Here is a 26734-nt window from a genome sequence, read left to right on the forward strand (position 1 = left end):
GGGACGCCGCCAGCTCGGGCTTTACCCCCGCCCCTCACGTGCACGTGCTGCCTGTGCCACGGCCACGGCCCTGCTTCCGTGAGCGGCGGCAACGCCGTGCGGCCTGCAGGGCAGCTCCTGGCTCCTACCTTTCTTCTGCTGCCTCAGCGGCTTCTGTTTTCTCCTCTTCAAGTTTTTTCAGAAGGCCATCCTTCTCCAGTCGGCCATACAAGTCCAAGATCTCCAACTCGAACGCCTGGGTAATCCTTTTCTGGGCCTCATACCTGCTCTCGGCAGCTTGCAGCTGTCCTCTGAAAGACACAGACAGCCAGAACATGGAAGTCCCCTTGGATAAAGGATGTGCCCCTAAAATGCCTCTCCACGTCAAAGTTACCTTGCCTGCAGTTTGACATCCTCCAAATATTTCTTTTGTTCCAAAAGCAGGTGGTCTTTCTTGGCCAGATGAGATTCCAGTTCCAAAATCCGTTTCTGGGAGGTATCGAGCCTCTGATTCTGCTGGAGAACGTGGTTTCTGTTCTTCTCTAGTTCTTTCCGATATGCAGTTTTCATCATTTCTACTTCCTAGAGAGAGAGAGAGAGGGAGAGGGAGAGCGGGAGAGGGGGAGAGAGAGGGAGAGGGGGAGGGGGGGAGGGGGAGGGGGGAGAGGGAGAGGGAGAGCGGGAGAGGGGGAGGGGGGAGAGGGGGAGGGGGGAGGGGGGAGAGAGAGGGAGGGAGGGAGAGGGAGAGGGAGAGGGAGAGCGGGAGAGGGAGAGCGGGAGAGGGGGAGGGAGGGAGAGGGAGAGCGGGAGAGGGAGAGGGGGAGGGGGGGAGGGGGAGGGGGGAGAGGGAGAGGGAGAGCGGGAGAGGGAGAGGGGGAGGGGGGAGAGGGGGAGGGGGGAGAGGGAGAGGGAGAGCGGGAGAGGGGGAGGGGGGAGAGGGGGAGCGGGAGAGGGGGAGGGGGGAGAGGGGGAGAGAGAGGGAGAGAGGGAGAGAGGGAGGGAGGGAGGGAGAGTAAAATGGAGATGGAGAGGGAGAGGGAGAGAGGGAGAGGGAGAGGGAGAGCGGGAGAGGGGGAGGGAGAGGGAGAGCGGGAGAGGGGGAGGGGGGAGAGGGAGAGGGAGAGAGGGAGAGGGAGAGGGGGGAGAGGGGGAGAGGGGAGAGGGGAGAGAGAGGGAGAGAGGGAGGGAGGGAGGGAGGGGGGAGAGGGGGAGAGCGGGAGAGGGGGGAGGGGGAGAGGGAGAGGGTGAGGGGGAGACGGGGAGAGGGGGAGAGGGGAGAGGGGAGAGAGAGGGAGAGAGGGAGGGAGGGAGGGAGGGGGGAGAGGGGGAGAGCGGGAGAGGGGGGAGGGGGAGAGGGAGAGGGTGAGGGGGAGACGGGGAGAGGGAGAGAGGGGAAGAGGGGGAGAGGGGGGAGAGGGTGAGGGGGAGGGGGGAGAGGGAGAGAGGGAGAGAGGGGAAGAGGGGGAGAGGGGGGAGAGGGAGAGAGGGGGAGAGGGGGAGGGGAGAGCAGGAGGGGGAGGGGGGAGAGGGAGAGGGGGAGGGGAGAGCAGGAGGGGGAGGGGGGAGAGGGGGAGGGGGGAGGGAGGGAGGGGAGAGGGAGGGGGAGAGGGGGAGAGGGACTGGAGTTAGTACTTAAAGAAAAGGAACACGCTGCATCCATTTTGAAAAACAATGTAATACACATTACAAAGTTACTTTAGTGCACTGACAGCAGGAACAGAAGCAGGCTAACTTTCTGGAGAGCAGGTTGGCTCAGTATTAACCTAGTAACCACCCCGGAAACCTACCCTGAGGAAGTCATCTGAAACATGAACAGAGGTTCCGCCCAAAGAGGTCATCACAGGGCATTCCTAAGAGCAGTCTGGGAGCGCTATGAAGGCAGCGCCAGGGAAACGGAAGCTCGTGTTTGCATAGTCTTTACAAAGAAGGGGCACAGTGAAGATCCACGAGCAGACTGCAAAACTGTGAAGCGTACAATGATCCACGCAAACAGACACTCGCAAACCACCGGCTGAAAATACACCAACACTCACGGTCAACTTCAACACGGTGGCACGGCGGGCCATTTGCTGTCTTTATTTCTCCCTCTCCTAGCACCAGCTGAGGTGAAGGCAAGGAATGCGACAAGTGCGGCAGGTCGGCCGAGCAGAGCCGCCTTCCCAGAGCACACGTGTCGACCCCACCGGGCACAGTGGACGGCCGGGCCCAGAGCAGGCACGCGCTTGCTCAGAGACAACGTGGAAAGGACACTTCTAACAAGTGTGTGCCGTGTGTGCACTACATCACATCTGCGAGACACCCGCTTTGTAAGACTGCGAACAGTAAGGAGCGAGGGGTGAGCTGTCCCCAGGACGCCCCAGCTGCAAGCACGCGGGCACCGCGCTTCCCGGTGCAGAATCACAGAGAAGCTCAAGGCGGCCACCGGGGGCGTGGCCACTCCAGCTGTGCGCGCGGCTCCAGGCCTCAACCCTGCTCGGGGAACTCGGCCCATCTCTGTCATCTACGAAAGCACAAGCGTCCCGGTGCATCCACAGATTCACTGCCAGAGAACAAAACCACGCAGGGGAGAAGCCTGCGCCTGTCCTGCACGCACAGCCTCCCCCGACACAGAACCACCAGGTACACAGCACTCACACTGAACACGCGACCCAGACAGCTAACGTATACAGGCAATAACTGTCAGGCACGCGCAAATACAACACCCTGGAGCATAGAGGACGTGCACCGTGGGTCCGCTGCGCTGTAGGGTGCGAGGGCCACAGGACCCCCGCTGCATGGACAGCACTGCCCATGCCTCGTCACACAGGGCACTGCCCCAGGAACTGCCCTGTGCTTTCCCGACCCTCCCCGACTCCCACCCCCACCAGCCGTCCCCCTCCCTCCCGGGACTGACCAAGAGCACCCCGAGCCCCAGGCCCAGGCAAATCCTGACTGGTCCAAGGGAAGGACTGGATGGGGCTGGCGCATGACAGGACCTTGCCGACAAGGGCTCAGGAAGCGTCGTAGCAGATTTCTGGGACAGGTGTTATGAGCTTAAATGAGGCCCAGAGAGGTCAGGGGGCTGTTCAAGCCCCCAGAGGGTTAGGAGGCATCTGCACAGGAGCCTGCGCCACAGGCGCCCACCTGCTGCGCTGCCCTCTCGTCCCACTTTTCTCGTCCCTAAGCTACTCTAACTCCAAAGTGTCGGCCAGTTTTCCAGAGAAATCTCCACAGCTACTTTCTACAGACAGCCTGAACCTGAGAGCTGGGAGGAGCCGAGAAACACGAGTAAGTTCACTAGGAAGGTCCCCGTCTCCGGCTCCGAGACTGGAGGAGAGTGCAAACCCAAGAAATCCCCAAGCGAAGGCCCACGTGTGATGGAGAAGTCAGCGCCAGGAAAGACCTGAGCATTTACTGGTGAAAGTCCATCCCCAACTCAAGAACGTGACCCGAGGCTGTTTACAGAGCGACAAGGTCACCGGAGAAGCTGAGGCACTAACTAACGTGAAAGCTCACGCCACTGGCCTCGCCAGGACTGGACTCCACCTGCAGCAGGTAACGGGAGGGACGCAGGGCCCCTGCACCCGGAGCAATGAGCTCAGCAGCCCGGCCACGTCCTCTTGGCGGCGCCCCCCTCTCCAAGGGGACTGGGGAGGCCGGGAAGGCGGTACTCCCACACCGCCCCGACTGGGGAGAGCCGGGAAGGCAGCAGGCCCACACGGCCCTACCGGGGAGAGATGGGAAGGCGGCACTCCCGCACCACCCCGACCGACCAGGGAGACGGGAAGGCGGCACGCCCACACTGCCCTACCGGGGAGATCTGGGAAGGTGGCACGCCCACACCACCCGACTGGGAGAGCTGGGAAGGCGGCACGCCCACACCGCCCCCTGCCAGCTCCCACTCACTGCTTCACAGCCACCTCCCGGAGCTCCCAGGAAGCCAAGGACGGGAAACGGCTGGGAAGCGTGGGCACCGCTGGGCAGAGGGAGGGGCAGCCTCCCGCTCCACCTCTCAGGACGCGAGTCCCAGCCGTCCCGTGCGATGCGCGTCCACACCGCCTGGCTCCCACCCAGCGTACCTTGCTGGAGTCTGAATGCTTGCTCTGCAGCTGCTCCAAGTATAGCTCGTTGACCTCGCCCAGCACCAGCAGCTGCCTGTTCAGGAACTCCATCTGCTGCTGGACCGACTCGCTGTTCGAGAGCTAAACCAGAACACACGCAAGGCGAACGCTCTGAGGGCACAAGCCTAGCATGGACGTCACACAGCACACACTCCCTCGTCCCAGCCCCGACGCTGCCGCTGCTGGGGAGGGGGCATCCGAGGACAACGGAAAAGACTGCGTCTGCAAAGGGGAAGAAGCACCAGCACGGGGCCCCCGGCCCGGGCCCACCACGGCAGGGCATCAGGCCCAGGGGACTCAGCCTGGGGAGGGTTCACCTGTCCCTCAGTAAACAACATGAGGAATGCGTGAATTCCAAAGAGGGAGGGATCACAGCTCAAAGACCCGAGCGAGGCATCAAGAGAACGCTCTGCGGAGCAGGCACTGGCACTGCAGGGGGCTGTGGCAGCACCCGTCCCCACTCACAGGTGCCGGTGGTACCAAAGAGGTCTCCAGGCACTGCCCCATGTCCCCCCACCTTGGGGGGGGCGGATCCTCCCCTGCTGGGCACCCCAACCCCGCCACTGCTGAGACGCGCCTGTGCTCACCTTCTGAGAGACCTGGCTGAGCTGCAGCTCGGTGTGGCACACCTTGCTGCTGGCCTTCTTCAGCTCCACCCGCAGCTCCGCGATCATGTTCCTGCAGTCCTCCAGCTTCGTCTACACAGAGAAACAGCACAAAGTACACGGCACGGCAGCCAGGCCACGGGCCCCCTGGCTATCAGCCCACACCCGACGGGGAATGCCTAGTTCTTCACTGCTCTACTATTCTTGGGCCATCAGGATTTGAATTCTTGATTTAAAAAAAGTAAGCTCTGGTTGCTTTCTGAGTTCTTACTGTTTAACAAGAGAAAACAAAACAAAACACTTTAGATGCACAGTTCCGAAACTGCGCCAGAGAGCCTTGAGGCTCCACAGCCAGCTGTCAGGGTGCTGTGGGAAGCACAGCGACACCTGCTGGGGATCGTGTGAACTGCTAGCTAGCCGCAGGGAGACCACACACACTGGGGCTGTGAGCCTATCTGCAGAGATGGGTCTGGGTGGCTGCCGGGATGAAAAGCACCAGAAGAAAGCCAGGTGCAACTGGGAACAGCGATGACGTCGTACAGGGTCAGCAGGTGCACACGTGGCTTAGTAACTGCATTTTAGCGTGTGTGTGCTAGTCTCAGACAGCCACTCAGCAGCGGGGCCATCAGTGTCCACAGAGCTGCTGAGCTCTGCCAAGTAAGCAGAACGGTGTTTTTCTTGCTGCTCTGAGCCAGGAGGATAAAGACCCAGACGCCCTCTGAGAGCACACCCCAAGACGGCTGGGGGCACACTGCCCTCCCGAAGACCATCGGCTACGATCCCAGAGAGGAAAGTGCTGTCCCCGCCCAGCTGAGCAGGTCACACCACCCCAGGAGCACCTGTGCTGCTGCCTTCCTGCCCTCTTCTCTTCTTGGCTGACGCCACCTGTGTCGCCGTCAATACCTGTAACTCCTGGCTCTGGTTGTAGAACTCTTCTCGGTCGTGTTGCAGCTGTCGGATCTGGCTGTGGAGCTGGGTCACCACCGAGTCCCGCTGTTCCTGGAGCTGACTGTATCTGGCTTGTTCTTTCTGCAGACTAACCTTCCATATCTGGATGTCCTTCTCTTGTAATTTCAACTGATCTTTCTAGCAGAGAGCAGAGAGGCCATCACTGTAGCTGCCTCCACGCCGGGCAGCGAGGTTCAAGTTTTCCACGAGCTGGAAGCCTTGCGCCTGAGCAGTCGCAGCCACAGCAGACCCAGAGCCTGACAGCTCACGCCGTCTACCTCGGTGGCAAGTCACGGTTTCCAGATTCCACATCAGCAAACGCAGCATAAGCTGCTTAAAGAACTCTTCCCAGGGATCAGCCTGCTTCCAACTTCCCAAGTCTCACCCCCCACCAACGCTCGGACTGAGCGAGTTCACTGATGCGACGAACGCACCCCGAGCGCCAGGCCTGCAGCAGGCGCCGCCCGACTGTCCTGACCACAACTTGAACGGCAGGTGCAGCCGTTAGAGCCCACGTCAGGGAGTGGGTAGCAGCTTTGCTCCCTAGAGCACCGACCGACGGAGCCCAAGACACACCCAGGTCTGATGGCTTCACACTCACGTGTAGGGAAACAAAGTGAACTTCTGAACCCTTATCATCTCAGTTGTAAGCAAATACACACACAGGCACTTGTCCCCAAGGCTTCTGAGAGCTTCAAGGGAATTCTGAGATCCATACATTCCCGTTGGCACCTCAGAGACAAACTGACCCACCCCCAGCAACTCCCTCCCCGGTCAACAGAGCTGGGACCTCAGGGACAAAGTGACCTGCCCCCAGTGCCCTCCCCCCGCCCGGCCACCAGAGCTGGGACCTCAGAGACAGAGGCCGGTCCCCGGCCGCCAGAGCTGGGACCTCAGGGACGGAGGCCGGTCCCCGGCCGCCAGGGCTGGGACCTCAGGGACGGAGGCCGGTCCCCGGCCGCCAGGGCTGGGACCTCAGGGATGGAGGCCGGTCCCCGGCCGCCAGGGCTGGGACCTCAGGGACGGAGGCCGGTCCCCGGCCGCCAGGGCTGGGACCTCAGGGACGGAGGCCGGTCCCCGGCCGCCAGGGCTGGCCTGTGAGCTCTGCCCTGGCCCCGCACCGTGCAGCCCGGGCCTCACCATGGCAGCGTTGTGCTCCTCCAGGGCCGCCGCGTGGATCACCTTGCGCAGCAGCCGCCTGTTGCGGAGAGCGTGCTGCTGCCTCTTGAAGCGCTCGTACAGGAGCTGGTTGTGCAGCAGGAGCAGCTGGTCTCGGAGGGTGCGGATCTCGTCTGAGGGAGGAGAGCCTGATTCGAGAGCAGAGGGCGGGCAGCATGCCTTTTATATCTCCTTCCAGCAACTCCCCCTCCCACACGCGTAGCCTGCAACACCGCTTTCAAGAGCAAACTGCCACTCACTGCAGACAACCGCGTGGTCCTGGGAGCACTCTGTTTTCTTGGGGGGGGGGGGGGCTACTGTGGGGTGACTCTGAGAGTTTGCTTTCTTCACGCCCACACAGCTGACCACCTGTGCCCACCCCACACCCCGTTTCTCAAGGCCGGTCTTTCGCTGGCCCCCCTCCGGCAGGGAGACTCCCTAGCACCGCTGGCCTCACTGGGCCTCCTCCAGGAAGTCTACGGCGCCGTCTGCGCTCTGCCCTGCGGCTCAAGGCGCACAGTACTTGCCACCTTTCACAAGTGGGCAGGACCGACTTTGCCACATCCTCTCCCTGGGCAGAGAAGCCAGAAGGAGCAGCGGCCAAGGGGAGACCCATTTCCCAGCAGGCACCTCCTCAAGGACAGAAAAGGCAGAAGGCAAGCAGGAGCCATCTGGGCTGGATTTGGAGCTAAAGCGCAAGTTTACCTCCAAAGTGGGTCCAGTCGACAGACTTGCTGGGTAAGGACAACCTAGGAAGAGAGTTTTTCGAGTAACAAAGTTACCAGTCTGACCTAGAGAAAACTTAGCTGGACTTCAACTGCAGCAACGTTAGATTCCTTCCTCCAGCTCAAAACCCACAGCATAGAGAAAGCTCCAGAGTTAGAGGCAGGTGCCTCCACTGGGTAGGACCGAGTCTGCAGAGAAGGGGAGCCCCAGGGCTCAGCGCCCCGCCCCCCGACCGCGCTCAGGCGCTGCCCTCGCCTCTGGGCCAGCAGCAAGGATGCTGAAAACGCACCGCGCACAGAGCTCAACCTCTGCTGAAACAGACTGGGAGCGGCTCCACCGAGTCACCAGCCAAAGGGAAAAGGGAACCGTTCATCTGAGCCAGTTTTACCAAGTCTCGTTTAAAAGAAGCTGAATGATCAGGAGCCCTATCAAACTCCACCTTATTTCATATTCTACAGAAGACAAAAGAAACGACGCTGTTGGAAACGGCAGAGGACTCCGACTCTGACCAGCTAGGTTCTTAACCTTCCCTGGCTCTCCTTGGAGAAGGGCTGCGAGCACTGGGCTCTCTGGGCAGGGCTGCTGGTGTCAGGCCACCTGCACCTGCATAAAGTGCTGGTGATCTGCCATCCACTGCACGAACTGTTACCGAAATAGGAGATGATACAACATCATCATCTGTCATTAGAGAGGGAAGCGTGGCGAATGTTCCTACATTCTCTGAACTATCAGAACCTCATTTTTAGCTTCCAGCTTTCAGAAAGCATCCGAGTGTCCTCACACAGAACGGCCCACACCGAGGCATGCTCTGAAGGGGAGCCGTCCCGAACCAGCGCGCTGACAGGAGACACACGTCCCGCACACGAACAGGCAGAGGACCAGCAGGGCTGCCACAGCCGGAGAGAGGCAGCCGCCCCGGGCGAGTGAGACAAGCGGTTCTTGCTCCCGCCCTTGCACTCCTGAATGTCACAAATGATCCAGCACGCAGGAGCGCCGGCTCCCTCACCTGCTCAGCTCCTTGCCGTGGGCGTCTGCTCCCTGCTGTATCAGCCTGTCCAGTATTTCCACTGGGGAGGTAGAGGGCATATAGTCTTCCTCAGTGTTTCCTTTCGCTTTCTTTAACAGTTCCGTGGTCTTCTTGCTAACAAAATGATGGGCAGTCTTTGGCAAGGCCACCTCAAAAAGATGATCGTATGGGGGTGGCTGCCCACTTCCAAAGCCCACTCCCCTCTGAGGTGGAATTTTACAAGGGCTGGGAGTGAGGATATTGGTCTCCAAAGAAGTCTGGCGGTCCCTGTCCCCGGCGGGGCTTTCGTGGGCACCGCCACAGGGTAGGTCTATGGGAGTAAAGGCTTGCTTTGGTGTGTCCGGCCCAAGCTTGTCCAGGGAGGAGTGTAAAGGCTCAGGGTTCGTGCTGGCAACCTGCGCACCAGAGGCTGCCGAGTGGGTCTTGCGCTGAGAACCCAGGAGACTGTCTCGGTAGAAGGGAGAGTCAAAGCCTCCTCGAGGAGCCACAGGCTCGGCCTCTGCCGTGGTGATCTCAGAGAGCTCTTTACATATTGCGGCTGGGAGGAGGAAGGGAAACCCCAGTAAATGCTCAGTCTGGGGGAGACCAGGCGGTTCGGGGCTGCACACCACCAAGCCCCACTGCCACCCGGGGGAGAGGAAAGTGCCACCCCTTACAGGCATAGGGCCTGGAACAAAGCCCCACTGCCACCCGGGGGAGAGGAAAGTGCCACCCCCTTACAGGCATAGGGCCTGGAACAAAACACCCGCGTTTCTCATGCACGTCTGTGAGAGTCGGCACCGAATCTGTCTGGTGACAGAGTAAGGGTCCAGTTTCGTCCCCTCACAGCCGCGCCACGTACGTTACCTTCTTCTCTGTCCTTTTCAATACTATCTTCTTCAGACGCCAGATCACCTAAAAACCCTGGGAGATCACTGAGAGTGACAGAACCTCTGTTGCTGGGTAGCTCTTCTGCAGGGAAACAAAGACAATTCAAGTCCCAGAAACACCCTGTGCGCCCACGAGTGCAAACTGCCCACGCTGCAGCAAGCCAAGTCCACGGTGACCTCCCTGCTGAGCTCCAGCTCTGGCCCACGGCTGCTTCAGAACCTGAGATTTCATCAGCCTTCTAGCGAAAAGCTCCAATAGCACACCCACTGGAAATAAAACTCTCTCTCTCACTAGCCCTGAGAACAGGGGAAAACAGGTGATCTGACAGTCCCAGACACCTGCGGCCCTTCACTGACATGGCTTAAAGAAAGCTTGTTTGCATGTTCCTGAGCTGGCTTTTGGAACGCACTGTCTCACTGCTTCAAGGTCTCTGGTCTCTAGGCTACTCCAGCATTCCCTCGTTTCCACTGGAAACACAAGTAGCCCAGCTGGAAGAGGACGCCCCACCGCTCCCCAGACTTTACCTGGTGCTCTGTCATTCGGAAGATGGTGCTGTCTGTGCAGACACGGCCTCGCGGGGTCTGTCCTCTCTTCCTGAAAAGATACGCACTATTTACACCACAAGGCGGTGGCCCGCATGCTCCCTAGCACACTGCAAAGAGTTCAGGGATTAGTCCAGTGATCCTCCAACTCCCTGTCTCAGCAAGCCTCTGTACTCTCAGAAATGACTGAGAATGCCAGAACTCCTGCTTACACGGCCGAATCCACCAAGCACTGCAATGTTAGATATTAAATTTTAAAGTATTTATTAATTCACTTAAAAAATAATGAACCCATTACACATTAGTGGAGATAACATACTTTGATGCAAAAACGATTATTTTCCAAAACAGAATCAAATTGAGAACAGTGAAACTGTTGTACATTTTTGCCATCTCTTTACTATGTAGCTTTATGAAAGAACCTGGATTCTCCTATCTGCCTCTATGTTTGGTCTGCTACAATATGTCATTTTTGACAAAATAATGGAAGAAACTCTGGGGCCCTAGAGATATGAAGTTGCAAAAAATAAACATCTGTTAGCGGACTTTTCAAATCATCATGGGTGATCATCTTTGATACACACTGACACTTGACAAGTGGTAGAACCTGAAACCTACCGGCTGACTTCTCATCTGTGTTAACCCCACCGGTCCACCCTGCATTCCGACTACACTGCTCACTGTGCGTGTTTCTGTAACACTACACACCGCACATTTAGAGACCACTGCTTCCAAATACGGAGCATCTCACTGTACAGCATCAAACTCCAGGCATTAACCAAGCGTCCCGAGCCTCTCCGTCTCATCGCAGAAATGCTAGGGAAGCTACCATGCTAGCGGCGGGGGATGTGCTTTTTAATGTCTTAATTTCCACCTGAAAGTTGAATTTTATCATCGGCAGTAAATCTCAGTACTCTCAGTTGTACATCCTGAAGTGACTGACAAAGCTCATCATTAAGACACTGCCGGCCAAATATCCAAGTCTGAGTAACCAGTGTGTGAGCCACTAGTTCTTTGAAACACAACTGGCAATCCATGACCAGGGACTCGTTCAGCTCTCCACAAGGGCCTGGGGTTGCCGCCATGCTCTGGTGTGCAGCAAATGTGCCTTATGCACACTTGCTATTTCTTGTGCTGTCACAAAGAGCATTAAATATACAGGTTTTCAAGGGCCAATAATTAAAAATACTTTTTATTACCAGACACTCGGAAGTTTCTAAATGGTTCTCTTCTGTAAACTGAAAGGCTATGTCAAGGAAGAACGTGATGCCTACCAGGGCAGTTTGCTGCCTGCCTGGATTCATGCTAAGTGGCTGCTGTTTCAACTACCATCATTTCTGTACCATCCACGAAAGTGCTGAGCCGTGGGAGGGCAAGCGTCAGCTCAGCATCCCAGGAGAGTAGATCTGACTTACTGCGTCCCTACAAGAATTCTGGGACCCCAGGGTTCAGCAGATCCCAGCCTGACAGCTTCTGGACCGTCTATTCAATCGGATTCAAACCCACCATATTTTAGGTCCGAATTCCATTTGGCCTCAGTAGACTACACGGAGGACGCCTGCAATCAAGTCACGGTGCTGGGGCAGGACCGCAGATGGCTGGCACTCACCTTCCTGGGGGCTGTGGCTGTGGCCAGGGGGAGTGAAATGTCATCCGAGTGGTAGAGGGGGGCTGGAGGTGGCGAGGTTGCTGGGGTTCCCAGAGGAGTTCCTTTTCCACCTGCTCAGAGACAAGGGCAGAATATGTACGAACATCAAGACCAGCTGTTAGAAAAACTGCCAACTTTTCTAGCCGCGTGATGTGACTAAAGCTGCAACAGCTCACTTTCTGGGATCCAGCTCAGTCTTCTTCTGTTGGTTTAACTTTACTGCTTTGAAATCCCCTGAAGTTTCTATAAGTCTCAAAAACAAGTTTACTCTTCAAACTCACTACTAGATCTAAAAGAATAGTTTCTTCCATCATAAAACACAAGTCAAAACCAACCCATCAAACCCGGCCTGAGACATACATACCAGCTGTACCAAAGACTTTACTGTAAGGGTGTGACAAGTCAGCTGGGACATTTCCAGGCGACGTCGGAGGAGTGGTCATACCACAAACCATGGATGGGCTCCAAAGAGTGGCCTGGGGAGTCAACAAAGCACATGAGCAACAGCGACTGGACGCTTCATCACCCCCAAGACTCACGTTCATGGCCAACGGTCAGTTAAACTTCGCCTTTCCAACTGCAGAAAGGCATCTTATTGAAGATTTACTGAAAGACAGGTGCCCTGTACAGCCAGACTCAACAATGAACCCAAGCGCAAGGGAAATTTTCTTTGCTAATGCAATCTCATGGATCCCTAAAAGGGACTGCTGAGGGGCCAGCACTGCGGCGTAGCAGGTGAAGCCGCCCTCTGCGACTCCACACCCGATATCAGCACCAATTCAAGTCCCGGCTGCTCCACTTCCAATCCCGCTCCCTGCTAATATGCTGGGGGAGCAGTGGAGGATGGCCCAAGTGCTGGGGCCCCTGCACCCATGTGGGAGACCTGGAAGAAGCTCCCAGCTCCTAGTTTCAGATCAGCCAGCTCCAGCCACTGTGGGCACTTGAGGAGTCAACCAGCATGTGCAAGCTCTCCCTCTCTCTCTGTAACTCTTTCAAATAAAATTAACAAATGTAAAAAAAAAAAAAGGGGGGGGGTGGCACCTGCTGAAATGGGCAGTATAATGTTTTCCCAGCCACATACTAAAACCTGACCCGAAGGGTCAGCTTCACCAGGAAGAAGGAGAAAGCAAGCCCACTACGGGACACCATACTTGTGGCGGCTCAGTTAACAGCCGTGTCGACGGGGAACTCAGAGTCTGAGGTAGCTGCCCTGGCGTATTTAACGTCAGCCGAGAAGAGGAATACGGGGTAGAAGTGGCACTCCCTAAAATGAAGAAGAAGAATAGAGGGTTAGGGGTGGTTTTAGACCATTCCGGGAGAAACCTACAGCCCTCCAGACCATTTAGCAATCTCAGTTCTCTACATCTGAAAACCTGAGGGCTTTCTGACATCCCTGTCCATCAAGGAGCAACATTTAAAGCATTCTGCAAATACCCTTGCAAACAGCATCCAGTAAGGCTGATGTCTGATTGAGCCTTGAATAACTCGGAATGCACAGCACGGGTAACACCTTCAGTGGTTGTAACTACTGATAAAGTCTGTATTTTGATATGCATCCAATTCCAAATTGTCCAGACTCATTCAAATTGCATCAGTGCTACAGCCCAGGGAGGCCACTCCGGCTGTCCAAATGGTAAAAGGACCTCCTTCTGAGGTGGGGTCTGCAACATGCTTGAACCATTTTCTCTGCTGAGGGTTGAAGACACGTTGCCAAAGCTGTTGGCAACACTATCAGGCAGGAAACCAAGGACATTTAAATTAAACTCAAAGGAAAACCTAATTAGAAGACAACAGAGGCAAATTCAATTTAAAAATATGCGGGGAAAACATCCTAGAAACTGAACTAAGTTTTATTCTAAGAAAGAAAACAAAGTTAACAGAGATAAACAATGCTTCCCAGAGACAAAGGTGTAAAACAGATAAGTACCACAGTCACTTTTTACCATAGCTATTCTGTGTGTCAACATAGGGGCTGGCGGTGACATCAGCTGAGCGGTGAGGGAACCGGGCGGACAGCTGGTGAGACACAGAATAGCCATCTTCGTAGGAGGCTTCCGAAGGGTCCAGGGAGATTTTGGCACACTCTATCACAACATCATGCGTTTCTAATCTCTTCCACCTGTAAAAGGCAAGGAAAGTCAAGAAACGCAAATAGGAATCTATGCAATCAAACACTGAAGACGGCCAATCCCGGGCCAGCACAACCGATAAGCAAAGACAGGGAAAATCCATTCCAACCCAAGTTGGAAACAGTTCTATGATATAAAGAATCAGCCGTTCACCTTACAAACCTACATCTGCCCTATTTAGAACCGTTACATCAAGTGAACGCAAACTATTTGACACAAAAATTTCATCAATGAGAAACTAGGCATAGCTTCCAAACAGAACACACGCTGCGGAGAGCAGACACAGGGGACACCCTGCTTTGGAACAAGGTCGACCTGGAACAGGGAGACCTGGAAACTGCCAGACAGCTTAGGCAACAAAGCCTCAGGATTCCGGTCCATCCCCAGACCAGAAATACAGTGCAGAAGACAACTACTAAAGAAAGCCCACAAGGATATTTTTTTTAGACTCTAGAGATTCCTGTTATGTGATCCACAGTCCACTTCTAAGGATCTGTCCTATAGAAATAAACATAAAACGTTCAGCACTGCACACCTTGTATAAAAGAAATGATACAACCCAAAATTCAATCAAACGGACACAGTCTATGGAAGAAATACTATTACACCAGCCTAGAGTACAAGTAGAGGGAGACTGACCACAAAGGGTGCAAAGGAACTGCTGGGGGCCAGCAGGAATGCTCTTTGTCACAATCGCGACTTCTGTCCAAACTTAACAAAATGGATTGTTACTGTATGTAGATTATGCCACACTGAAGTTGATATGACACATTATGCAGGGGAGGGGAAGGGAACGGACGTTTGGGCTAGCAGTTAAGACAATGGCCAGGACACCTGTAGCCTGTGTCACCAGGTCTGAGTCCTGGCTCTACTCCTCGTTTCCTGCTAACGCAGACCCTGGGAGACAGTAGGCAATGGCTCAAGTAAGTGGGGTCCTGCCACCCTCGTGTGGGGGACCTAGCTTGAGTTCCCAGCCCCTGACTTCAGCTTGGCTCAGCTCCAGCCGTTGCAGGCATCTGAGGAGTGAACAAGCAGGTGGGAGATCTCGGTCTGTCTCTCAAACAAAATTTGAGAAGAAAAAACTGAAGCTGTGGGTGATGTTCGTTTTCTTTCAACTCTTCAGTACTTGCCAAATATTCTACAAAAATCCTATTAAAAGAACATCCAAAATGCAAATCCTCACTCAAGTATAAATGTTCTTTCTGACAACAAAACATCACTCCACACATGTCTAGTCAGGAACTCCAATGGATTCCAATCTTCTGTTGCACGGTGACAGGGACCAGCGCAGCAACGCCAAGGGCCGTCCCTGGGCTGACCCTAACAGAACCTGTGGTCCCACACAATTGCTGTAGAATGCTGATTAAGTTAGGGTTAGGGTTAGGGTTAGGGTTAGGGTTAGGGTTAGGGTTAGGGTTAGGGTTAGGGTTAGGGTTAGCAACGCCAAGGGCCGCCCCTGGGCTGACCCTAACAGAACCTGTGGTCCCACACAATTGCTGTAGAATGCTGATTAAACCCTCAGTGCTGAAAACGTGGATTCCAACACAGAAATGAAAGCATCCAGGACCAAGCTGGGCAGCAGGTAAGCTCCTTAAATCCAGAACCTCACGTCCTTCAATTATAGAAAATGCTTCTACATTATTTCTATTGTATTAGTTTATATTATTCAACCACTTTTTACTCCACCAAAGTTTTTTTTTAATGTTTGTTTATTTATTTTTATTTATTTAAAAGGCAGAATGACACAGTGTCAGAGAAAGAAACAGATCTTCCAACCCTTGGTTCCCTCCCCAGATGCCTGCAACAGCTGGGGCTGGGCCACCCCGGAGCCGTGAGCTTCACTGAGGTTTCCCGTGGGGTCGCAGGCACTCGGGACTTGAGCCATTATCTCCTGCCTCCTCTGGTGCACATTAGCAGGAAGCTGAATCAGAAGTGGAGGCGGAGGTGGGACTTGATCCTGGCACCGTGATGAGATGCAGGCATCCCAAGTGGCAGTGTGACCCTCTGAACCACAACACCTGCCCTTTTTCCTCCTTTTTTTTTTTTTTTTGCCCCCAAGATTCATTTATTTATTTGACAGGTAGAGTAGCAGAGAGAGGGGGTGGGTAAGACAGAGCTACTGTCCATTCACTGGTTCATTCCCCTAAATGGCCCAAAGCCAGGAGCCCAGAACTCCATCTGCGTCTCACACGTGGGTACAGGGACGCACGTACTCGGGCATCTTCCACTGCTCTCCTAGGCACAACAGAAGAGAGCTGGATCAGAAGCGAAGCGCTGGGTCTTGAACCAGTGCCCCAGTACGGATGCTGGTGTCTCAGGGGGCAGCTCAACATAACGCACCAAATGCCAGCCGCTCTCCTCTCTTTTCTTGTTTTCTATTGGAAGTTGGACTTCTTTTCTTATATCACCTCAATTCTTTGGATCTGCCTAAACTGAGTTTATGCTCAACTTTATCTTCTAATTCTTCTAGAAAAGCTTTCCCTATCATTTGTAATTTTCTTTTTTAAAGGCTTATTTATTTCAAAGAGTACAGAGAGAGAGAGAGAGAGAGAGAGAGAGAGACCTTCCATCTGCTGTTTCACTCCCCAGATGGCTGCAATGGCCGGGGCTGGGCTGACCTGAGCCAGGAGCCAGCAGCTTCTTTTGGGTCTCCCACGTGGGTGCAGGGGCCCAAGGACTTGGGCCATCTTCTACTGCTTTCCCAGGCCATTAGCGGGGAGCTGGAGTGGAAGCAGAGTGGCCGGGACTTGAACCAGCGCCCATATGGGATGCCAGGACGGCAGACAGCAGGTTAACCCGCCATGCCACAGTGCCAGCCCCTATCATTTATAATTTTCGAGAGCTGCTTCATTAGTTCTGGAAGACTCCTTTCCGCGTATTCTGATCGTGACTTGGGCACAGACACCTCAGCTCTGCAGCTAGCGCAGACAGGCTCTGCTGCTCCGCACCCGGCTTCGTTCCCGCTCCCTCTTCTCCTCTGCACAGGGCTCTCATGCTAGTGCTTCCCTCAACAGTCAGGTCATCTGCCCGCCCAGCCTGCTCCCTTAGGAGGCTTCCAACTTAACATGACTGACTGGAGACTTCAAAACCTTTGTAGAAAAATGAAATTAAAGACAAACATTTGACGGCAGTGCTATGGTGCAGTGCTGGCATCCCATATGGGCACTGGTTCGAGTCCCAGCTGCTCCACTTCCGATCCAGCTCTCTGCTGTGGCCTGGGAAAGCAGTAGAAGATGGCCCCAGTCCTTGGGCCCCTGCACCCATATGAGAGACCCGGAAGAAGCTCCTGGTTCCTGGCTTTGGATCAGCTCAGCTCTGGTCTTTGTGGCCATTTGGGGGTGAACCAGCAGATGGAGGACCTCTCTCTCTCTGTCTCTCCCTCTCTCTGTTAACTCTGCCTCTCTAGTAAACAAATAAATCTTAAGAGGGCAGTGCTATGGCTCAGTGGGTTAAAGCCCCAGTCTGCAGTGCCAGCATCCCATATGGGTGCCAGTTCAAGTCCTGGCTGCTCCACTCCTGATCCAGCTCTCTGCTGTGGCCTGGGAAAGCAGAAGATGGCCCAAGTGCTTGGGCCCTGCACCCACGTAGGAGACCCGGAAGAAGCTCCTGGCTCCTGGCTTCGGATCAGTGCAGCTCTGCTTGTTGAAGTCATTTGGGAGTGAACCAGTGGATCAAAGACCTTTGTCTCTGTCTCTCCCTCTCTCTATCTTAACTCTGCCTCTCAAATAAATAAATAAATCTTTTTTAAAAAGACAAACATTTTGGTGCCAAAAAAATTTTGAAGTCTATATATACAAGTCATTAATAAAAGGCTCATTGAAATGCATATTATTTTTAAAAACTACGCATGGATTGGAGGTTTTTTTTTTTTTTTTTAATATTTCAGAAGCAAATATAGACAGAGCTCCCATCTACTGGTTCACTCCCCAGACACCTGCCAACAATTGTGGATAGCCAGGCCAAAGTCAGAAGCCAGCCAAGAAACCCATCCAGGTTTCCCCACGTGAGTGGCAGAGACCGAGTACTTGAGCCACCCATCACGTGCTGCCTCCCAGGACACTGCAGCAGGAGACGAAGCCTCAACCTGGGGCACTCACACATGGTATCCCGAGTGGCAGCTCAACGCTGCACCTGATAACCATCCCTAAACTTATTTTAGTTCTATTTCTCGGCAAATTCCTTGTTGAAGTATCCTTGTATATAACCTCCTCAAATCCTACCATCTACATTAACTATTTACTCATTTTTAAACATAAATCACAGGGACCAGCACTGTAGTACAGTGGGTTAAAGCCCCGGCTTACAGTGCCAGCATCCCATATGGGCGCCGGTTCTTGTCCCAGCTGCTCCACTTCTGATCCAGCTCTCTGCTAATGCACCTGGGAAAGCAGTAGAAGATGGCCCAAGTGCTTGGCCCCTGCACCCACTTGGGAGACACAGAAGCAGCTCCTGGCTCCTGGCCTTGGATTGGCTCAGCCTCAGCCGTTGCAGCCATTTGGGGAGTGAGCCAGTGAATGGAAGACTTCTCTGTCTCACTCTAACTCTGTCTTTCAAATAAATAAAATAAAAAATTAACTAATTAGTATAAATTCACAAAGAGGAGAGGAAAGGGGCATGAGAAAACAGTGCCACTGGAAGCAGACGGGCAGTGGGGACTGCGCAAGTCCAGGGAACAGGATCCTAAGCAGCCGTGCTCAAGGCTGAGAGTCAGCTGACACACGGACTCCTCAAAGTGCTGGAGAGCCTGCAGCCTCAAGAACTCGGCAGCGGCAGCTGAGTGGCAGGTGGGTGAGGGCGGGGGACAGGTGGGTGAGGGCGGGGGGCAGGTGGGTGAGGGCGGGGGGCAGGTGGGTGAGGGCGGGGACAGGTGGGTGAGGATGGCTGGCAGGTGGGTGAGGGCGGGGGACAGGTGGGTGAGGGCGGGGGACAGGTGGGTGAGGGCGGGGGGCAGGTGGGTGAGGGCGGGGGGCAGGTGGGTGAGGGCGGGGGGCAGGTGGGTGAGGGCGGGGGGCAGGTGGGTGAGGGCGGGGGGCAGGTGGGTGAGGGCGGGGACAGGTGGGTGAGGATGGCTGGCAGGTGGGTGAGGACGGGGGACAGGTGGGTGAGGGCGGGGGGCAGGTGGGTGAGGGTGGCTGGCAGGTGGGTGAGGGCGGGGGGCAGGTGGGTGAGGGCGGGGGACAGGTGGGTGAGGGCGGGGGGCAGGTGGGTGAGGGTGGCTGGCAGGTGGGTGAGGGCGGGGGACAGGTGGGTGAGGGTGGCTGGCAGGTGGGTGAGGACGGGGGACAGGTGGGTGAGGGCGGGGGGCAGGTGGGTGAGGGCGGGGGGCAGGTGGGTGAGGGTGGCTGGCAGGTGGGTGAGGGCGGGGGGCAGGTGGGTGAGGGTGGGGGGCAGGTGGGTGAGGGTGGGGGGCAGGTGGGTGAGGGCGGTGGGCAGGTGGGCGAGGGCGGGGGACAGGTGGGCGAGGGCGGGGGGCAGGTGGGTGAGGGCGGGGGGCAGGTGGGTGAGGGTGGGGGGCAGGTGGGCGAGGGCGGTGGGCAGGTGGGCGAGGGCGGGGGACAGGTGGGCGAGGGCGGGGGCAGGTGGGTGAGGGCGGGGGACAGGTGGGTGAGGGCGGGGGACAGGTGGGTGAGGGCGGTGGGCAGGTGGGCGAGGGCGGGGGACAGGTGGGTGAGGGCAGGGGGGCAGGTGGGTGAGGGCAGGGGGGCAGGTGGGTGAGGGCGGGGGACAGGTGGGTGAGGATGGCTGGCAGGTGGGTGAGGGCAGGGGGCAGGTGGGTGAGGGCGGGGGGCAGGTGGGTGAGGGCGGGGGGCAGGTGGGTGAGGGCGGGGGACAGTGGGTGAGGGCGGGGGGCAGGTGGGTGAGGGCGGGGGGCAGGTGGGTGAGGGCGGGGACAGGTGGGTGAGGGCGGGGGGCAGGTGGGTGAGGGCGGGGACAGGTGGGTGAGGGCGGGGACAGGTGGGTGAGGGCGGGGGGCAGGTGGGTGAGGGCGGGGACAGGTGGGTGAGGGCGGGGGCAGGTGGGTGAGGGCGGGGGCAGGTGGGTGAGGGCGGGGGACAGGTGGGTGAGGGCGGGGGGCAGGTGGGTGAGGGCGGGGGACAGGTGGGTGAGGGTGGGGGGCAGGTGGGTGAGGGCGGTGGGCAGGTGGGCGAGGGCGGGGGACAGGTGGGTGAGGGCAGGGGGACAGGTGGGTGAGGACGGGGGGCATGTGGGTGAGGGCGGGGGGCAGGTGGGTGAGGGCGGGGGGCAGGTGGGTGAGGGCGGGGGACAGGTGGGTGAGGGCGGGGGGCAGGTGGGTGAGGGCGGTGGGCAGGTGGGCGAGGGCGGGGGGCAGGTGGGTGAGGGCAGGGGGACAAGTGGGTGAGGGCAGGGGGGCAGGTGGGTGAGGGCAGGGGGACAGGTGGGTGAGGATGGCTGGCAGGTGGGTGAGGGCGGGGGGCAGGTGGGCGAGGGCGGGGGGCAGGTGGGCGAGGGCAGCAGGCAGGTGGGTGAGGGCGGGGGACAGGTGGGCGAGGGCGGGGGGCAGGTGGGTGAGGGCGGGGGGCAGGTGGGTGAGGGTGGGGGGCAGGTGGGCGAGGGCGGTGGGCAGGTGGGCGAGGGCGGGGGACAGGTGGGCGAGGGCGGGGGCAGGTGGGTGAGGGCGGGGGACAGGTGGGTGAGGGCGGGGGACAGGTGGGTGAGGGCGGTGGGCAGGTGGGCGAGGGCGGGGGACAGGTGGGTGAGGGCAGGGGGACAGGTGGGTGAGGGCAGGGGGGCAGGTGGGTGAGGGCGGGGGACAGGTGGGTGAGGATGGCTGGCAGGTGGGTGAGGGCAGGGGGCAGGTGGGTGAGGGCGGGGGGCAGGTGGGTGAGGGCGGGGGGCAGGTGGGTGAGGGCGGGGGACAGTGGGTGAGGGCGGGGGGCAGGTGGGTGAGGGCGGGGGGCAGGTGGGTGAGGGCGGGGACAGGTGGGTGAGGGCGGGGGGCAGGTGGGTGAGGGCGGGGACAGGTGGGTGAGGGCGGGGACAGGTGGGTGAGGGCGGGGGGCAGGTGGGTGAGGGCGGGGACAGGTGGGTGAGGGCGGGGGCAGGTGGGTGAGGGCGGGGGCAGGTGGGTGAGGGCGGGGGACAGGTGGGTGAGGGCGGGGGGCAGGTGGGTGAGGGCGGGGGACAGGTGGGTGAGGGTGGGGGGCAGGTGGGTGAGGGCGGTGGGCAGGTGGGCGAGGGCGGGGGACAGGTGGGTGAGGGCAGGGGGACAGGTGGGTGAGGACGGGGGGCATGTGGGTGAGGGCGGGGGGCAGGTGGGTGAGGGCGGGGGGCAGGTGGGTGAGGGCGGGGGACAGGTGGGTGAGGGCGGGGGGCAGGTGGGTGAGGGCGGTGGGCAGGTGGGCGAGGGCGGGGGGCAGGTGGGTGAGGGCAGGGGGACAAGTGGGTGAGGGCAGGGGGGCAGGTGGGTGAGGGCAGGGGGACAGGTGGGTGAGGATGGCTGGCAGGTGGGTGAGGGCGGGGGACAGGTGGGCGAGGGCGGGGGGCAGGTGGGCGAGGGCAGCAGGCAGGTGGGTGAGGGCAGGGGACGGTGGGTGAGGACGGGGGGCAGGTGGGTGAGGGCAGGGATAGGTGGGTGAGGGTGGCTGACAGGTGGGTGAGGGTGGCTGGCAGGTGGGTGAGGGCGGCGGGCAGGTGGGTGAGGGCGGCGGGCAGGTGGGTGAGGGCAGGGGGCAGGTGGGTGAGGGCGGCTGACAGGTGGGTGAGGGCGGCTGGTAGGTGGGTGAGGGCGGCGGGCAGGTGGGCGAGGGCGGCGGGCAGGTGGGCGAGGGCGGCGGGCAGGTGGGTGAGGGCGGGGGACAGGTGGGTGAGGGCGGGGGACAGGTGGGTGAGGGCGGGGGAAGGTGGGTGAGGGCGGGGGGCAGGTGGGTGAGGGTGGGGGGCAGGTGGGTGAGGGCGGTGGGCAGGTGGGCGAGGGCAGGGGACAGGTGGGTGAGGGCAGGGGGACAGGTGGGTGAGGGCAGGGGGGCAGGTGGGTGAGGGCAGGGGACAGGTGGGCGAGGGCGGGGGGCAGGTGGGCGAGGGCAGCAGGCAGGTGGGCGAGGGCAGCAGGCAGGTGGGTGAGAGCGGGGGACAGGTGGGTGAGGGTGGCTGGCAGGTGGGTGAGGGCGGGGGAAGGTGGGTGAGGGCGGGGGGTAGGTGGGTGAGGGTGGGGGGCAGGTGGGTGAGGGTGGCGGGCAGGTGGGTAAGGGCGGCGGGCAGGTGGGTGAGGGCAGGGGGCAGGTGGGTGAGGGTGGGGGGCAGGTGGGTGAGGGCGGTGGGCAGGTGGGCGAGGGCAGGGAACAGGTGGGTGAGGGTGGGGGACAGGTGGGTGAGGATGGCTGGCAGGTGGGTGAGGACGGGGGACAGGTGGGTGAGGGCGGGGGGCAGGTGGGTGAGGGTGGCTGGCAGGTGGGTGAGGGCGGGGGACAGGTGGGTGAGGGTGGCTGGCAGGTGGGTGAGGGCGGGGGAAGGTGGGTGAGGGCGGGGGAAGGTGGGTGAGGGCGGGGGGCAGGTGGGTGAGGGTGGCTGGCAGGTGGGTGAGGGTGGGGGGCAGGTGGGTGAGGACTGGGGGCAGGTGGGTGAGGGCGGGGGGCAGGTGGGTGAGGGCGGGGGACAGGTGGGTGAGGACTGGGGGCAGGTGGGTGAGGGCGGGGGGCAGGTGGGTGAGGGCGGGGGGCAGGTGGGTGAGGGCGGGGGCAGGTGGGTGAGGGTGGGGGACAGGTGGGTGAGGGCGGGGGACAGGTCGTGAGGGCGGCGGGCAGGTGGGTCAGGGCAGGAAGGCTGCACACCAGCAGAGCAGCTGATGTCCCCGACCCCCCACGGCATCTGGTTGCTTCTGGGATGAGAACAAGAGGTTTCTGGACAAGGCACTGCAGGAACTGGCGAACGCCACTCCAGAGAAGGCATTAAGTAAGCAGGTAAATTCCGAATGTCAAGACCACCAGCCTCTGCCCCCAGCAGCAGAAGACCTCGTCAGCCAGGACAGCTGAAGGTTCTGTGCTGAGAGGGAGCAATCAGTACCCCCAGCACACACAGCTCAACAGAGGACGAAGCTCCAAGTCCAGCCCACCCTGTGAGCGGTCTTCTAGTCGCCCCATCTAAACAGAAGCAGATCTTGGCCTGATCTTTGCAGAAAGCCTCAAAGACTTAAAAACAACAAACCAAAGAAAAAAGGAATCACCTTCGAAGAACAGACCACGCAGGAAAAATAAAAGAAACCGGCAAACACATAAAAACAGCTAACCTTCTCCAAGACAGAGATAGCACCATGAAAAACGAAGAAGCATCCAGAGAACTAAAAACAGCCCGCAGACAGGAGGGAATTGCAAAAAGCTAGTGGGAAAAATGTCATTAAAAGACAAGTTTAGGGGCCAGCGCTGTGGTGTAGTGGGTTGGGGCCCCCGCTTGCAGTGCCAGCCTCCTGTGTGGGCGCCAGTTCACGTCCCAACTACTCCACTTCCAATCCGGCTCCCTGCTAATGCACCTGGGAAAGTAGCAGAGAATGCCCCAAGTCCTTGGGCCCCTGCACCCATGTGGGAGACCTGGAAGAAGCTCCTGGCTCCAGATCACCTCAGCTCTGGCCACTGCAGCCATTTGGGGAATGAACCAGCAGATAGAAGACCTCTCTCTCTTCCTCTCCCCCCCCCCACCCCGCCATCTCTGTCTTTACCTCTCTCTGTAACTCTTTCAAATAAATAAAATAAATTTTTGGAAAAAAAAAAAAAAAGACAAGTTTGGCCAGCGCTGTAGTATAGTAGGCTAAGCTTCCACCTGCGGCACCAGCATCCTCTATGGGCGCCAGTTTGTATCCCAGCTGCTCTTCTGATCCTGCTCTCTGCTGTGGCCTGGGAAAGCAGTAGAAGATGGCCCAAGTGCTTGGGTCCTACACCCAGAAGAAGCTCCTGGTTCCTGGCTTTGGATCAGTCCTGCTCCAGCCATTGCAGCCATTTGGGGAGTGAACCAGCAGATGGAAGATCTTTCTCCCTCTCTCTCTCTCTCTCTGTAATGCTGCCTCTCAAATAAATAAATAAAATTAAAAAAAAAAAAAGACAAGTTTTGGGCTGGCATGTAATGATGCCGCCCATGACACTGGCACCCCATATGGGCACCAGTTTGAGACCTGGCTGCCCCACTTCCAATCCAGCTCCCTGCTGGTGGCCTGGGAAAAGCAGTGGAAGATGGCCCAAGTGTTTTGACCTGAGCCACTCACGTGGGAGACCTAGATGAAGCTCCAGGCTCCTGGCCTTGGCCTAGACCAGCACTAGCTATTGCGACCATCTGGGGAGTGAATTAGCAGATAGAAGATCTCTGTCTCTCCTCTCTCTGTAGCTCTTTCAAATAAATAAATCTTTACAAAAAAAAAAAAAAAAAAAAAAAGGACGAGTTTATTTTTGGTACAAAGAAGTTTGAAATCCATGTGTAGCTTCTTCATACACACATTTTCCATAAACATCGAGAAACTCCTCACATTAAAACCATGGGAGTAGAAATGGTGACCAGAACAGAAGGACTGAACCAAAGATGAGGGCATTCTCAGGAAGGAGAACAAAGGGGTAGAAAGGGAGAACAGAAGAGCAAGGGAAAGTGGAGAACCACTCCAGCAGATTTAGGTCTGCATCCTAGCAGTGCTGGAAGGAAAGGCAGGGACAATACAGGAGAGGAAGTCAGGCAGAAAATAATTAAAGAAATCTAGAACTCAAAGAGCTTCTAGGTTGAACAAAGAGAACAGGTGCACGTCAGGGCACGTGGCCAGGAAACTTCAGAATATTAGAGCAACAAAGAGAACACTCCACCAAGTTCCACACAGCAAACACAGGCTCAGGACCTCTTCGGATTGCAGCAGCAACACTGGGAGCAAAGCGACCCAGGAAAAGTGACTGAAGATCAACTCCTGACCTGGAAGTCCAAACCCAAGTAAACAACTGCATCCTCTCTCCAAAAGCCACCAGAGGATAGAGCTGATCGAACCCAGGAGCGGTTTGATCAAAGCAGGAGACATGGGAAGTGAGAGAGTTCACCCAGGAGTGAGAAGAAGGGAAGCCCCACGAGCACAGGGTGACAACAGAGTCCCGGCAGCATGGACGGCAGCTCAGAGCTGCCAGGAGAACGGGCATGGTGCAGGCCATCAAGCTCACCAATGTCCTGTACCGTCCTCCTAGCTGAGGGACAGAGCCGCTGACCTGGCCTGAACGACAGCCTGGCTAAGTTGTCTTCACCTGTACTGATGAAGCTCCCGCTCCCCTCCTCGGCCAGAGCAGCCGAGCGACTCATCTCATTCCACAGGAGGATTCTGCTCTGACCTGGTCTACAGGGCAGGAGCAGCCGCCACAACAGCCTCTCCTGGCCCCGTCTGGCAGCACATCTGGTACCGCCTTTGCCACATGCTCTGATGAGGGTGAACCCTCCCAGGCCTGTGCACCACTTCCCTGAAGGGACTCCGTACACTCTCCAGAAGGTGAGGCCACACCGGGACTCACGCACTGTTCCTTCTCTCGGCTCTTGGGTCTTCACCCAACAGTGAGAGACTGCTCTTTCTTCAGAAGGCTTGCTTCCTGATCAGTGTGTCAAAACGAAAGAATACACATAATAAAGCTACAAGAAGTGAAAGAATGACCAACAGAAAAGCACGAACTGCAGTTGTTTCCAAGGTGGGAGAGGGAACAGGGACGGGGGGGGGGGGGCTCCCACAGGGACTTCGAAGGTACTAGTAGTAATATTCTGTATTTTACTTATTTACTTGAAGAGCAAAGCAAAAGAAAGAAAGGGAGAGATAGAGATCTTCCATCTGCTGATTCACTCCCCAGATGGCCACAACAGCCAGGCCAAAACCAGGAGCTAGGAACTCCACCCTGGTCTAGCACAGGGGTGGCACTGGCCGAAATATTTGGGCCATCATCCACTGCCCTCACAGGCACATTAGCAGGAAGCTGGCTTGGAAGCAGAGCATCCCCATGGGGATACGGGCATCACGAGTTGTGGCATAACCCACTGTGCCAACACTGGCCCCAGGGTCTGTCTTTCAAGCTGGGTGCTGGGTACATGTGCTCACGTGTCAGAATTAAACCTCATGTGTACATTTTCTTCATTTCTCTAAATACATCTCACACTAAGTTGCTCTAAGCTGATTCACTACACAGAGATCAGGTAAAAGGCTTTTTCGGTGGGAGATCCCTGAATGTCAAGGTCAACATCTGGGCGTCAGTTTTCCCGAAAGGCCTAATCCCCTACTGGGGGCAGAAGCCTGGCTTCCACTTGGAGAAGTGAGGCAAGGGGGGCCTCCCTGGGCTCCAGCTGTGCGTTTCTTTACTTCCCTCACATTTCCAGTCATCGCCACAGCTGGCGGCCTCACCTCAGGAGCCACGCGGGTCCCGTTTCTCCAGAGAACAAACTCGGGAACTTGTGCAGGGTCTCGGGAGGGCGTTAGGCACTGGGCTACGCAGGGTAGAAAGGGACCCAAGAAGTCCACCCAGTGAAAATACTGATTCTCTGTAATCCACTTGTTTTCAGCCACTCCTCACGCAGTTACTAGCCCCTCAAGGGCTAATTTTTCTGGGGCCCGGGGGCCTCCACTCTGCTAAATGACTGAGGAGCATACTTCAGGCTCACACCAGGCTCAGCTGTGCACGCCCTTGCGCACGGAGTAACTCAGTCAGCAGAACACCCGCATTCCCAAGGAACACCGCGAGAGGGACATCTCCTAGCCCACATTTTCAACCTCTGACAGCATTCTGCAGACGGCTGCCGTACCTTCGAGGGTCCAGTTCATGGTCCTTGGATCCAGTCACTAACTCCGGATGAATTCGCACGTGCTCCATCATCGGCTGGAAGAGTTTGGGTTGACAATTGACAAAGGATGAATTTTTGCGGCACATCCACACAATGGAATATCAACAGTGAGAAAGAACAAAGTACTGCCACACACTACAACACAGACGTACAATTCCATTTGTACCAAGTGTCGAGAACAGGCAGCTGTATGGTGGGAAGCAGGCTGAAGATGCA

General features: G+C 57.4%; 1 protein-coding gene across 12 annotated transcripts in view; it reads right to left on the reverse strand.

The window, feature by feature from the left end:
• Positions 1 to 26734, reverse strand: part of TSC1 (TSC complex subunit 1) — a 62541-nt gene that overhangs the window by 4996 nt on the left and 30811 nt on the right. For all 12 annotated transcript variants that reach the window (XM_070058370.2, XM_070058360.2, XM_089322021.1 and 9 more), the window contains 15 exons: positions 26480 to 26553; positions 13547 to 13722; positions 12755 to 12867; positions 11968 to 12079; positions 11565 to 11674; positions 9938 to 10007; positions 9390 to 9494; positions 8523 to 9081; positions 7496 to 7539; positions 6773 to 6939; positions 5588 to 5770; positions 4667 to 4777; positions 4038 to 4160; positions 374 to 561; positions 129 to 290 (listed from right to left, as the gene is read on the reverse strand). In XM_070058370.2, coding sequence (XP_069914471.2) covers positions 129 to 290; positions 374 to 561; positions 4038 to 4160; positions 4667 to 4777; positions 5588 to 5770; positions 6773 to 6939; positions 7496 to 7539; positions 8523 to 9081; positions 9390 to 9494; positions 9938 to 10007; positions 11565 to 11674; positions 11968 to 12079; positions 12755 to 12867; positions 13547 to 13722; positions 26480 to 26553 — 2297 coding nt within the window. The remainder of the gene's footprint in view (positions 1 to 128; positions 291 to 373; positions 562 to 4037; positions 4161 to 4666; positions 4778 to 5587; positions 5771 to 6772; positions 6940 to 7495; positions 7540 to 8522; positions 9082 to 9389; positions 9495 to 9937; positions 10008 to 11564; positions 11675 to 11967; positions 12080 to 12754; positions 12868 to 13546; positions 13723 to 26479; positions 26554 to 26734) is intronic.

Source organism: Oryctolagus cuniculus, chromosome 1 (genome assembly GCF_051225735.1).
Source record: "Oryctolagus cuniculus isolate XC-2025 breed Fujian yellow rabbit chromosome 1, ASM5122573v1, whole genome shotgun sequence".
Classification (NCBI taxonomy): domain Eukaryota; kingdom Metazoa; phylum Chordata; class Mammalia; order Lagomorpha; family Leporidae; genus Oryctolagus; species Oryctolagus cuniculus.